At 35.5% G+C, this 12,188-nt stretch overlaps 1 protein-coding gene across 1 annotated transcript; it reads right to left on the bottom strand.

Annotated features, from left to right (window-relative positions):
* Nucleotides 1-1,008: 1,008 nt before the first annotated feature.
* LOC123549595 (PSME3-interacting protein-like) lies at nt 1,009-12,169 on the bottom strand. Its single transcript, XM_045337795.2, has 7 exons — nt 12,088-12,169; nt 8,746-8,885; nt 8,169-8,267; nt 6,876-6,997; nt 5,747-5,868; nt 3,343-3,411; nt 1,009-2,629 (listed from the first exon to the last, which is right to left on the bottom strand). The coding sequence occupies exons 2-7, from the start codon at nt 8,882-8,884 to the stop codon at nt 2,404-2,406; spliced, it is 777 nt and encodes a 258-aa protein (XP_045193730.1). The 5' UTR covers nt 8,885; nt 12,088-12,169; the 3' UTR covers nt 1,009-2,403.
* Between the last annotated feature and the right edge of the window lie 19 nt (nt 12,170-12,188).

The following is a 12,188-nucleotide window of genomic DNA, read 5'->3' on the forward strand; positions in this document are numbered from 1 at the left end:
CTAGTATGCGCTTAATGGGAAAATTTTTTACCAAGTATTCAAATTCCCTTCATCAATGGGAGAGTTTTTGGGCCGGAAAAAACGACCGTAACCCTTTTCCTCAAAAGTGCCTTGACCTTTGAGCTAGGGGGTTTGATTTGCGCATGACACATTGTTTATTATGAGGAATGAGGAACATTTATACCAAGTAATTTCAAAATCCCTTGATGAATGGCAGAGTTATGGACCGGACATGAAACAGACCCCGTTAACCTTTTGACTTCCAAGTGTGAACTTGACCTTTAGGGATCTGCGGGGTCTTGCACATGACAAGTGGTCTCATTATGGTAAACATTTATGCCAAGTTATTTCAAAATCCCTTCATGGATGGCAGAGTTATGGACCGGACACGAAACGGATCATGTTAACCTTTAACCTCTTAAGTGTGACCTTGACCTTGGAGCTAGGGGTCTGGGTCTTGTGCATAACACGTCGTCTCATTATGGTGAACATTTATGCCAAAGAGCATGTTCATGATCTTTTTTCAGAAGAATAGATATACAAACGCATTTAGTTTGTCGTAAATGTCGTCGTAAATGTCGTCGTAAATCATCGTGTTAGCTTTCGGTTGGACATGTGCACATAACAAATATTTTTAAAGGTAACCTACCTCCTTAATTAATACCCTATTAGTTGCCTCTTGCAATCAGGCAATAGGTATGACTGTTGCCAGGTCTTCTTATACACAAGTTTTCCAAATGAAACAGATAAAAACTTATTTGATCAGATTTATAACTCGACGTACATCCATACATCCCAAGTTCCAAAATTTCACAATGAATAGAATGAATATCATTGGGGCTTCCCATCCTTAATGGAACTTCTAGGTTAGCTATATTTAGGTTTCCCACTCTTTACAAAGATGTTTTGAAAAAGGTCATGGGACTTAAACACTGCAGAAAACAATTCAGACAGGTATCACCATAAAATTTTACCTCTTGTTTACTTTCAAAAAGACCAACATCATAGTATTTTTCAGCAAGAGCTCATTTATTTAAATGAACACTGGAAGAATTTAAAACAATTTTAACTTTTAACAAGTAAGTAAAACATGAAAAATGCAGCAACCGAATTTCAGTTTGGTCTTTTGCATCTTTTCACTGCATGGAGATCTGAGTTCAGTATACAGAGTAAAACTGATGCCTATATGTTCTGCTGTGTATTTTCCACTATTCTAATAATATATATCCTTTAACGGATATAATGGAAACCATGCAGGGGTGCCCATTCTATATTACCTGTCAAAATTTGATAGAAAAAAATAAAATCATACACCTGGGTAGAACTACCTACCCTCTGTAAGCCAGCTGGATGACTTTGTCACACCACAGAATTCTACACCCCAAGTTGGGTTTCAAACCCACAGCGATGTGGGGCAATGGCTTTAAAGTAAGCAACAACCACACTGCCGGGCCCAACAGTTAAACTTCAAGAGCAACATTGTTCAACAATTCTACCAGCAACTTTCTATATATTGTGAAATCATTAATATTCGTGGGGGACTAATTTTCGTGGTTGAGTCAATCCACGAAATTTAATCCCAATGAACAAGTAAAATTCCCATTCATTTTATGTTCAAAAGTTGAAATCCACGAATTCGTATCTCCACGAAATTACCGTTTTTACCAAAACCACGAAATTTCATGCCCACGAAATTAAATGATTTCACAGTAACCTGTTTACCTCTGCTAGAAATCAATCAAAGGTTTCTTTATACTATTAATTTATTCATATTAATTTGGTCATTGAAAATAAATACGGTCAAACTTTTGCTAAAGACCACCTCTGAAAAAAAAGACCACAAATGTAAAAGCTTTATAAAGGCCACTATTTTCTCAACCAGCGTAACAATATATATCATAAATGCACCTGTGTTGGGAGACCACCTGTCAAAAAGGACCACATTTATCATTTCCGAGACTTGGAAACCTAGTCACTACTTTTTACTGCCCTAAGATCAATGACTCGATAACAATATGTAAAGTGAGCCTGAATTCTTTATAATCAAAAGTAACCTGCTAGGTGTGTAGCACTAAATTCATTTCAGATTACTCCCGGATGTGAAATATCATTTCATATCACTCTTGGGTATGTAACACTAAATTCATTTCACATCACTGCTGGGTGTGTAACACTAAATTCATTTCAGATTACTCCTGGGTGTGTCGCACTAAATTCATTTCATATCATCGCTGGCTGTGTAATATTAAATTCTTTTCATATTTCTACTGGGTGTGTAACACTAAATTAATTTCATATCATTACTGGGTGTGTAATACTTAATTCATTTCATATCATTGCTTGGTATGTAACACTAAATTCATTTCACGTCACAAATTAGCCCAGATGTTACAATAAAAACTGTTAACGTTGTTGTTGAATCTGCTGTCTTATCACCACAATACTATTTTTTCCTGACAGAGAAAAGTCTGCCTCAGAGTCACTACTGCTAGACACAGAGTCGCTAGAATCATCATATTCTGTAAGGCCAGGTAACGCACGTGGAAGAACACCTATAACTCGTGCCAACTGGGAGGACTTGCCGCTGTTTTCGTCTGAAGCTGCCGTATTCCCTTCAGTTTTCTGCGCTCTGTAAAATAGTAACTGTACTTGAAGTGTCCGTGTTAAATATCAGTAGTTTCATTAATATGACATTTGTTAAAGATTTATAAAGAATATTTAAAGATCAAGTTTTTGCTAGTTTCCCACTATTATCTTAAATAATACCTGTAAGGGATCCCAATGGAAAGACCCTCATTACATAATAACCACTGGGCAATCAAAACAACAAAGTATTTCCTGGTACTGAGACTGGGCAATGTATCATACTGAACAATAGTACTTTTGTAACATGACTACAACATTATAAACAATTCTGAACCTCTTTATTAGTTAGTTGTCAGTCATAATCAGATTCTACATACTAGTGTATGTGGTTCTCTGGTGCTTTCTACATTCTACAGTGGAGAACAAGCATTTGTTTAGTTCTGAGTGAAATCCATGCCAGAATACTAACAAATTGGTGAAAATCCATCTAATGGTTCAAGAAAAGTTGTTTTATGGATATTCTACTTTTAGCTCTGGAAATTCTTTTACATAATGTAAAGAACTGTCTGTGCAACTTTGGTAGATGCCCATACAAGGATGCAACCAGGTTTGGTGAAAATCCATCAAGTAGTTCATGAGAAGAAGTTATTTAAAGTTTTTTTCTATTTCTAGCTCTGGCAGCCCCTATAAGGGACCAAGTCAAACAATCTGAACAAACTTGAGACTCGGTTCCAATCAACAACTTTAAAAACATACTTTTCTGTTTGTGTATCACCCTCTGTGCTCTCTGTTCGTAACTTTTTACATGGAGAAGTTTCCTCTGATCTGTAAAGTAACAAAATAAGTATCTTTATTTGAAATTGTGCAATGTTTACTTTTGTTTTTTAGTATAAATTTATTTTGGCTGTACTGCAGACACCAAAATCCTACAAAATATAAGAACTTTACAAGAGCTGTCTTTCCAAGTCCAAAAAGGACCATAATTCAGCCAAAATACTCAAAAGAGTTATGTACTTTTGCCTACAGATGGAAATCATGATGATAAGCAAGTGTTCAAAGTTTCAAAGCCACGTATGTCGAATAGATTTTATAAAACATGGACTTGTACGAAATCTGAACCAATTTCCAAGTTCAAAAAGGGCCATAATTCAGCCAAAATACTTGAAAGATAAGTGTTCAAAGTTTCAAAGCCAAATGTCAAATAAATTTTACAAAACATGGACTTGTACGAAATCTGAACAAATTTCCAAGTCCAACAAGAGCTGTCGGAGAACAGCAACACTTGACTATTCAACAGCTTTGTCAATTGAATGAATACAAAAGTTGAAAAAGGGGCATACTTTTGTAAAATGCAAATTAGAGTAATTGAACCTCTGCACTGCATGTCATATCATGACAGTGAACAAGTGTGTAAAGTTTCAATCCTTTCCCATTAGTGAAAACTGAGATACCAGCTTACATACAAAAACTTAACCAAAAACTGCTAAGTCGAAAAAGGGGCATAATTTTGTAAAAATGCAAAGTAGAGTTATGGGTCCTTCACAGTGCATGTAAGATCATGACAGTGAAAGAGTGTGTGAAGTTTCAATCCATTCCAATTAGTGGATACTGAAATATTAGATTACATACAAAAACTTAACCAAAAACTGCTAAGTCGAAAAAGGGGCATAATTTTGATAAAAAACAATGTAGAGTTATGGGACTTGCTTAGTGCATGTGAGATCATGACAGTGAACAAATATGTGAAGTTTCAATCCATTCCCATTAGTAAGTACTGAGATACCAGCTTACATACAAAACCTTAACCAAAAATTTCTAAGTCGAAAACGGGGCATAATTTTATAAAAAAGCAAAATAGAGTTATGGAACCTGTGCAATGTAAGTCAGTTTATCGCAGTGAATAAGTGTGTGAAGTTTCAATCCATTCCCACAAGTGGTTACTGACATACCAGCTTACATACAAAACCTTAACCAAATCGGAACGCGGACGCCGACGCATGGGCGAGTCCAATAGCTCTACTATTCTATGAATAGTCGAGTTAAAAAAGGCCATAATACAGCCAAAATACTTGACAGAGTTATGTACTCTTGCCTACATGTAGAGACTGTTATAATAACCAAGTGTTCCAAGTTTGAAGTAAATATCTTTGATGGTATACAAGATATTACCATTTCATAAAAACTTTCACCAAGGCCGACGCTGACACCGATGCTGGGGTGAGTAGTATAGCTCTCCATATTCTTCGAATAGTCAAGCTAAAAATGATTTACAAATACTTCAAATTGCCCAAGTTCAAGAATGCACATACTCAAAACATTTCAGAAAATGCACACAAATGGCACAAAAGATAACACCAACTTCCCCACATGAATCAGAGGTGGAGGACAAATGATTTCAGACACAATGTCTTTCATCAAATCGTCACGGAGAACATACGCCCCGCCCGGGGACTGATTTCATGACCCCGAGATCCATAGATCTGCGCTCTCCCTATTGAGCTAAGCGGGCGGGCTAATATCTGAAAACAACTTAAGTCTGTGTTAAATGTATTTAGTACAGAGATAGTATGAAACTGTATCAAAACATTGACTAAGTAACAAAGGTAAATAATTCATGGATTATTTCTGCAAGAGTAATGCACCATGCATCATATCATCATGTGGCAAATAATGTTGAACATCTACTGTAAGTTTGAATCAAATCCATTCAGTATAAACTGAGATAGAGCAAAAGTACATCACAACAGTAATTTCAAATTGAAATTCTAAGTAAAAAAGGGACATAACTCATGAAATATTAGTGCCAGATCAATGGACTTTATGTCATATGATAAAATTGATACGAATGAAAATGTGGAACAATTAATATAAGTTTGAATCAAATTTATTGAGAAATAACAAAGGTATATTGGAAGTGCATCAAAAAAGGGACATAATTCATATCATATTGGTGCTATTGTGCCATATGATGTGGGTGATGATGGGGAATAAACATTTTCATTCAAGCAAATCGATCAAGTAATTACAGAGATAAAGAGAAAGTGCATCAAAACTTTAATCTAGGAGTGCACACGGAATGGATGCAGATGCCAAGACGAATAGGACAGCTCTCCATATACTTCATATAGTCAAGCTAAAAACAGAAAAATTAAGACAATACCCCTTTCGTTTGACCGCTCCTGCTAAAAGAGACATTTGAGATCGTTTACTCTGTTGCTGTTGTATAGGTCGAGATTTCTTTTCCTCTGGCTTGCTTTCTGTCATCTTTATAACTTTAGCATCTTACTGCTAGTAAAGGAAATTATATTCAATATATTGTTATCATTCTCTTGTATTTATATACAAATATCTACACTATAAAGCCAGTCTCATTAAACAAGTAAATACATTTTGTATTATATAAGGGGAAATCCAAAGATGTACAATTTACTGCAACTGCTTAAATCTTTTACAGGTTTTCTTGAAATAGAACTTTTAATAACTTACATGACAGTCTTCATTTTATTTATCTGTATATTTTGGCTGTGAATACTGCATGTGCAAGGACTTTCAATTGAAAAGTGATACGGCCAAGCAGACTGTACAATATTTAAATGGGAAGTATTACTGTAGATCTGATAATGTTAGTGGCACTATTACTTCTTAATATGATAAACATCAGACTTATTTAAGCTACAAAGAATTCACCCTTTTCTTGTTATTTACCGTAATGGAGACAATGTTGATGATTATTCTTGAGAGTGTTGAATTCATTTGTCACTCTGGGTCGTGGAAATTAGCAAATTTTAAAACAAAAACCCCACAAAATTTACCATACTAAATATATCAGGGCTTCAGTATGTGTTGGTAACCCAATGGGCTACCAAAACTTTATCTGATAGCCCAACAAACTTGGTGTGAGAAAAAAAGAAGGGGAAAAAAAGGGAGTAAAAATTTATCAAACTGTTGAATACCAACTCCAGTAAGAACCATGTGCATGTAATTAAGGTGTGTGATAATGTGTCGTGCATGAAGTCAACAAGTGCTGTTTGTATAACACATATACCCCAGCTCTACCACCCCCTGATGGCCTGTCACAGTAATTCAATACGTAATATTCAGCCTCAAATACATTCTGACCATGACTAAGCATTCTCCATATATTAAATGGTCACTGTGACCTTGACCTTAACCTACTGACTGTTCAAGACAATAGGGATCCTCTTCTAGGTTATTGTGTAAAGTTTAAAAGCAATAACTATTACTACTTTTTATATCAGTCCTTAAAAAAAGAAGTGTATAAAGGATATTTTCAGTTCTGAAATGACTGTTTCTTCCTCCTGTTTGCGTTCTTGGTTAATTTCATGTTGTCTCTCTGTACAGAAGTCAAGAAAACTGGTTTCATCTGCATCTAAGCGTCTAACTTGGTTCCCTGCAAACACATAAGTGAAATTTCAGAAACTGATCCAGGCAAAATCTCTTGGGAGTATATTTTCATAAAAAAATAATTAAATGACAAGACTTTTTAAAAATTTTATATCAATATAATTAATTATATAGTTTTCAGTAAGTGTCTGGACTTATTCTGAAACTGATACATGTAAATGAATCACAAATGTTTCTCCTTTAAATTTTGGTGGCCCCAATTTGATCAAGAAAGCCAGTTATTGTTTGTTCTGGGTTTAGTGCAGTTTTTCAGCTCTATGCAATGACAGGCAGTTAACTTGAACTATGTTCCTGGATTTGGTGCCCATACTAACATGTTCTCTGTAAGTAACTGCTAACTTCTCCACATGAATAAGAGGCAGATGACAAAGGATTCCAGACCCAATGTCTTAGAACTACAAAATAACCAAGAATATCGATATAGACCTGATGCTGGGATCAAGCTAAAAACTCCACAACCTGTAGATTTTTCCTCTCCCTTTCAGGTAAGCAGATTGGCTTGGAAATATGCATAATAATCTTCTACTAAAAAAAAAAAAACTCCCTTTAACCCTTACCATGCTAAATTTCTATAATGGACTGGTCCATCTTCCAATATGGGCAGTACCATTTATCATTTGAAGGGGTGTTTACTACAAATTTACTGACTGAATAGCGAACAGCGCAGACCATGATCAGACTGCACGAATGTGCAGGCTGATCTTGGTCTGCACTGGTCGCAAAGGCAGAATCACTTGCCGCCAGCAGGCTAAGGGTTAACCACCAAAAAAGTTCTGTTTGTATACTTCATAACAAAAGAAACTACTTTTTTCCTTAATTTGTATTGTGAGATCCATTGTTGTACAATGTAAACATCCGATTACTAGTACACAAAAATATCAATTTTCCTAAGCACATGATACCCAAATACAGGAAATATATCAGTAACTTTTTCTCTGAAGCTTACAATATATATAAATATAGATATAAGATGGCAACCATGGGGTCTTTTAGAGACAGATAGACACACAAATATATAAAGACTTGTTTTTGTATTTTAATCTAAAAGATTACACTATGTTTAAAAATATTTAAAAATTCAAACACATTTGTTTTACTGTGAAAATAATTACATACTTATAAAGACAATACTTATGTAAAGTTGAGTATGTACATACTAAAAGCAACTTTTTCCTCGAATTCTTCATCTTTCTTAAGTTTCTGCTCCTGTAACTTGTCATACAAACATCTGTTATCTATAGGAGCTTCAGGGCACTCTGGAATGTAAACATGCTATTTTCTAAGACTGGAAAATACACATTAACTAATGTATAAGAGAAAAGATTTTAACTTCCTATAGACAGAACTTAAATAAACTGGTTAAAAAACTCAGGAGGCTCACATGTGTTTTTGCCAAGATAAATTAACACAAGCTGTGTGAACACTATCTTAATAGCTGCTTGCATTAAAGCCTTCTACAGTTAAATGTTTTTCTTTGTCCTGGTTAGTGTGAGCTTGATCTTTGATCCTAAAACAATAGAGTTCATCTAATATATAACCACACGCAATCATCCTATTAAGTTTGGCAACTGTATTCACCACACACTGGTCATTTCCACTTGTTGATCAGAAGCCAAACAGTACTGAATGACTCACTTATTGACTGACATGAGAAAAAGAATAAGTTAAACATACATGTAGCTTTAATTAAATATATACCATTTTATAGTGACACATTGTTAAATTGCATCTAACCTTCAGGATCATCAGGTTTGCGAACTTTCTCCCACTCTTCCTGTCTCTTCTGTTTCTTCTCCTCAACTTCCCCCTGGGACTCAAACTTCTTCAATGTAAACCCTGGTACGCCTCCTCCTGATGATCCACTAAAACTCATCCTGCATCCAGAAAAACAAAGAAACTGGTAGAACCAAACAATGCTCCCAAACTAAACTATAAAGGGACGTCAACCCCTTTTCTTGAAATGGGGCTGGGGCCCTTAATGGAGGGGAAAAAGGTATTATTCCAAAGTTTTTAAACTGGGAAAACAGAACTGAAGAAGGTTAGTTTGTATTACTACCTTACTGCGTGTCTATTTTATCTGATTGTTATGTTGCTTTTGCATGTACTTTCTACTTTTACAAAGTCTGCCTTAAATAATCAAACACAAATAACTAACTTATCCTATAATATCGCACTACAAGGCAGTCTGAAAGACAGCTAAATCCCCCGCCACTGATATGGATAGTGAAAAGGTAAACCTTTGATTTTAGCTGTGACCTTGACCTTGAACTGACATGGCTGACTCATGAATTCTGCACAACGTCTTGATGAGGTGATCATTTGACCCAAGTTTCATGAAAATCCTTCAAGGGGTTTAGGAGATACAGAGCTGAAACCTTTGACCTTCAGTTGTGACCTTGACCTTGTGTTGACATGGCTGACTCATGAGTTCTTGATGAGGTGATCATTTGACCCAAGTTTGATGAAAATCCTTCAAGGGGTTTAGGAGATACAGAGTGGACACAAAATGGAAGGCTCAAACCTGTGACCTTGACCTTGAGCTGGCATGGTTGACTCATAATTTCTGCACATCGTTTTGATGAGGTAATCATTTTACCCAAGTTTTATAAAATTCCTTCAAGGGGTTTAGGAGATATAGAGCGGACACGAAACGGAAGGCTCAAACCTTTGACCCTAAGTTGTGACCTTGACATTGAGCCGGCATGACTGACCCATGGGTTCTGCACATCGTCTTGATGAGGTGATCATTTGACCCAAGTTTCATGAAAATCCTTCCAGGAGTTTAGAAGATATAGAGCGGACACAAAATGGAAGGCTCAAAACCTTTGACCCTAAGTTGTGACCTTGACCTTGAGCCGGCATGGCTGACTCATGGGTTCTGCACATCGTCTTGATGAGGTGATCATTTGACCCAAGTTTTATAAAATTCCTTCAAGGGGTTTATGAGATATAGAGCGGACACAAAATGGCAGGCTTTAACCTTTGATCTCGAGTTGTGACCTTGACCTTGAACCAACAAGGCTGACTCATGGGTTCTGCACATCATCTTGATGAGGTGATCATTTGACCCAAGTTTCATGAAAATCCTTCAAGGGGTTTAGGAGATATGGACCGGACACGATTTTGTTACGGACGGAAGGACGGACGGACGGACGGACGGAAAGACGGAAGGACGGATGAAAGGACAGACGGACGCAGACCATTCCTATAATCCCTCCGCCACGGCGGGGGATTAAAAAGGAAAGTGCTATTTTTTAATATGTTACATAATCATTTTAGAGGAAAATAGTTCAAACAGCACACTACCTTATGATTCAAATATTAATATTTACATAACTGTGTCCTACCTATCAGTATTCTCGCGGGAATATATATTAAAATTTAAAAGATATTTTACAGTGTTTTTGTTAAAACTAAGGGGGTAGGTGTGGAAACATACTTTTTGGAGAGGGGGCCAGGGGAATCGGGCCGAGATTTGCCCTAAAAAATGACCAGCCCTGTTTAGTAAAGTGAGCATATGAACTGTGTGATATAGCTACTTTTATAAATGTGACATGTACCATACATGAATTGACTGTGCAAGAACTACTTATGTTCTGCACTTCCTTACTGTACTTCTAAAAGGAGTTAATATGCTCCAGGCAAGCAAAAAACAAGTAAGTACAGGTACTTATGTTATTTTGCTTGTTTTCTATGTGCTTGGCTGCTTTATGCTTTGATGCTTCCTTTTTTGTGCTAATTGTTTTTGTGTTTTATATGTTTTATGTGCAGTCAGGGGTGTAACTGTTTCAAGTTATCGCAGTTTATAACCCATTTGAGTTATTGGTTAAACTTTAATAACTTGTTTCAGTTATCATAAAATATTACAAAGCCCTCCTGTGCCAATTCCTCATTTTGAATGAGACTAATGCAATTATTTCCTGAATCCTTGACCTTTTATCTTTCCAGCTATGCAGTAAAAAAATTTACGCAAGGCTGATAAAGTTTTACGCAAAAGCTTTAAAGCTATAAAACTCTTAATATCTCATTATTATCCCATTATGCTTATCAGGTCATGCTCATACTAAAAGAGAATTTGATTAACCTCAGTTTGAAACTAATTTCACTTTAAAGGTCACTTTGTGAGAACAGCAAAAAGACATTTTTTGAATAACTTACCTGAGTTAACTATATTTTATAACTAATACAGGTTATAAAATGCTTGAAAAAGTAACTGAAATAGATTACATAACTTAAAACAGTTACACCCCTGACTGATGTGTGTATGTGAAAATGTATTGTATTTCATTCATGTTTGCTTACCTGTTGCTTCTATAATTTTATTCTATGTCTCTTATGTTGCTTTAACATGTCATATTTTATGCAAGTTTATTAATACTATGTTTGTTTTAGAGTAGCTACTATGTTATATATATATATATATTTGTAATCATTGCTTCATGTGTCGGTAAAAAGCTATACATAGCTTATGTTAACTTGTTAAAATATCTCCGACAATAAATAAATTTTGATTGGATTTGATTTGATTTGACACAAAACAGCTGTCCATAAGACAGCGACCTCAACAATTCAACAGCGTCTAAGTCTAACAAGGACCAATAATTAGCCAAGAGTTATTTTATTACAATATATAATAAAAAATTAAATTTTATTATGGCAATGACAACAACTTGCATGCAGAGTTTCAACCAAATTGGACCAAAATTTGAGTTAAATTCAACCAAATTATCTAACTTGGTTATTTCAGTAGGCCTGAAGACTCTCAAAGAGCCTAGAAGTGAGATAAGCGTACAGTTTAATACCAGACAGCTAGTACGCAAATTTATAGTTGGCATGCCTACAACACGTAAACAAAACTCTTACGGACTTTTACAACAGACTATAACGGAATGGCTCCTTAATTTGTGACGTACATTTAAATGGTTAGCCGAAAGAAAATTATCCGAAATGAAGGGACAAAGGAATATTCGATTTTGAGAGAGCTACAATAATGCATGAACAGATCAATGTATCAGCATAAAAGTTTCAGCTCTTCAATTTCTGTTGATTAGAATATGGACCAACAGATTTACTTACGTTGGAAGTTAATTGCAATTCAAATATTCTTTCGCAGCCTTCCAAAATCTGTGTTTTTGTTTAAAATGTAAAATCGTGAAAATCACTTTAAGGCATAAACA

Source organism: Mercenaria mercenaria, chromosome 6, assembly GCF_021730395.1.
Source record: "Mercenaria mercenaria strain notata chromosome 6, MADL_Memer_1, whole genome shotgun sequence".
NCBI lineage: Eukaryota > Metazoa > Mollusca > Bivalvia > Venerida > Veneridae > Mercenaria > Mercenaria mercenaria.

Excerpts from the sequence above, each read along its gene's own strand:
- LOC123549595 (XM_045337795.2), bottom strand. The coding sequence starts at position 8,884 with ATGAGTTTTAGTGGATCATCAGGAGGAGGCGTACCAGGGTTTACATTG. Across the intron at positions 8,268-8,745 it reads CAAACCTGATGATCCTGAAG|AGTGCCCTGAAGCTCCTATA; the intron begins GTTAGATGCAAT and ends TTTACATTCCAG. Across the intron at positions 6,998-8,168 it reads CGAGGAAAAAGTTGCTTTTA|GGAACCAAGTTAGACGCTTA; the intron begins GTATGTACATAC and ends ATGTGTTTGCAG.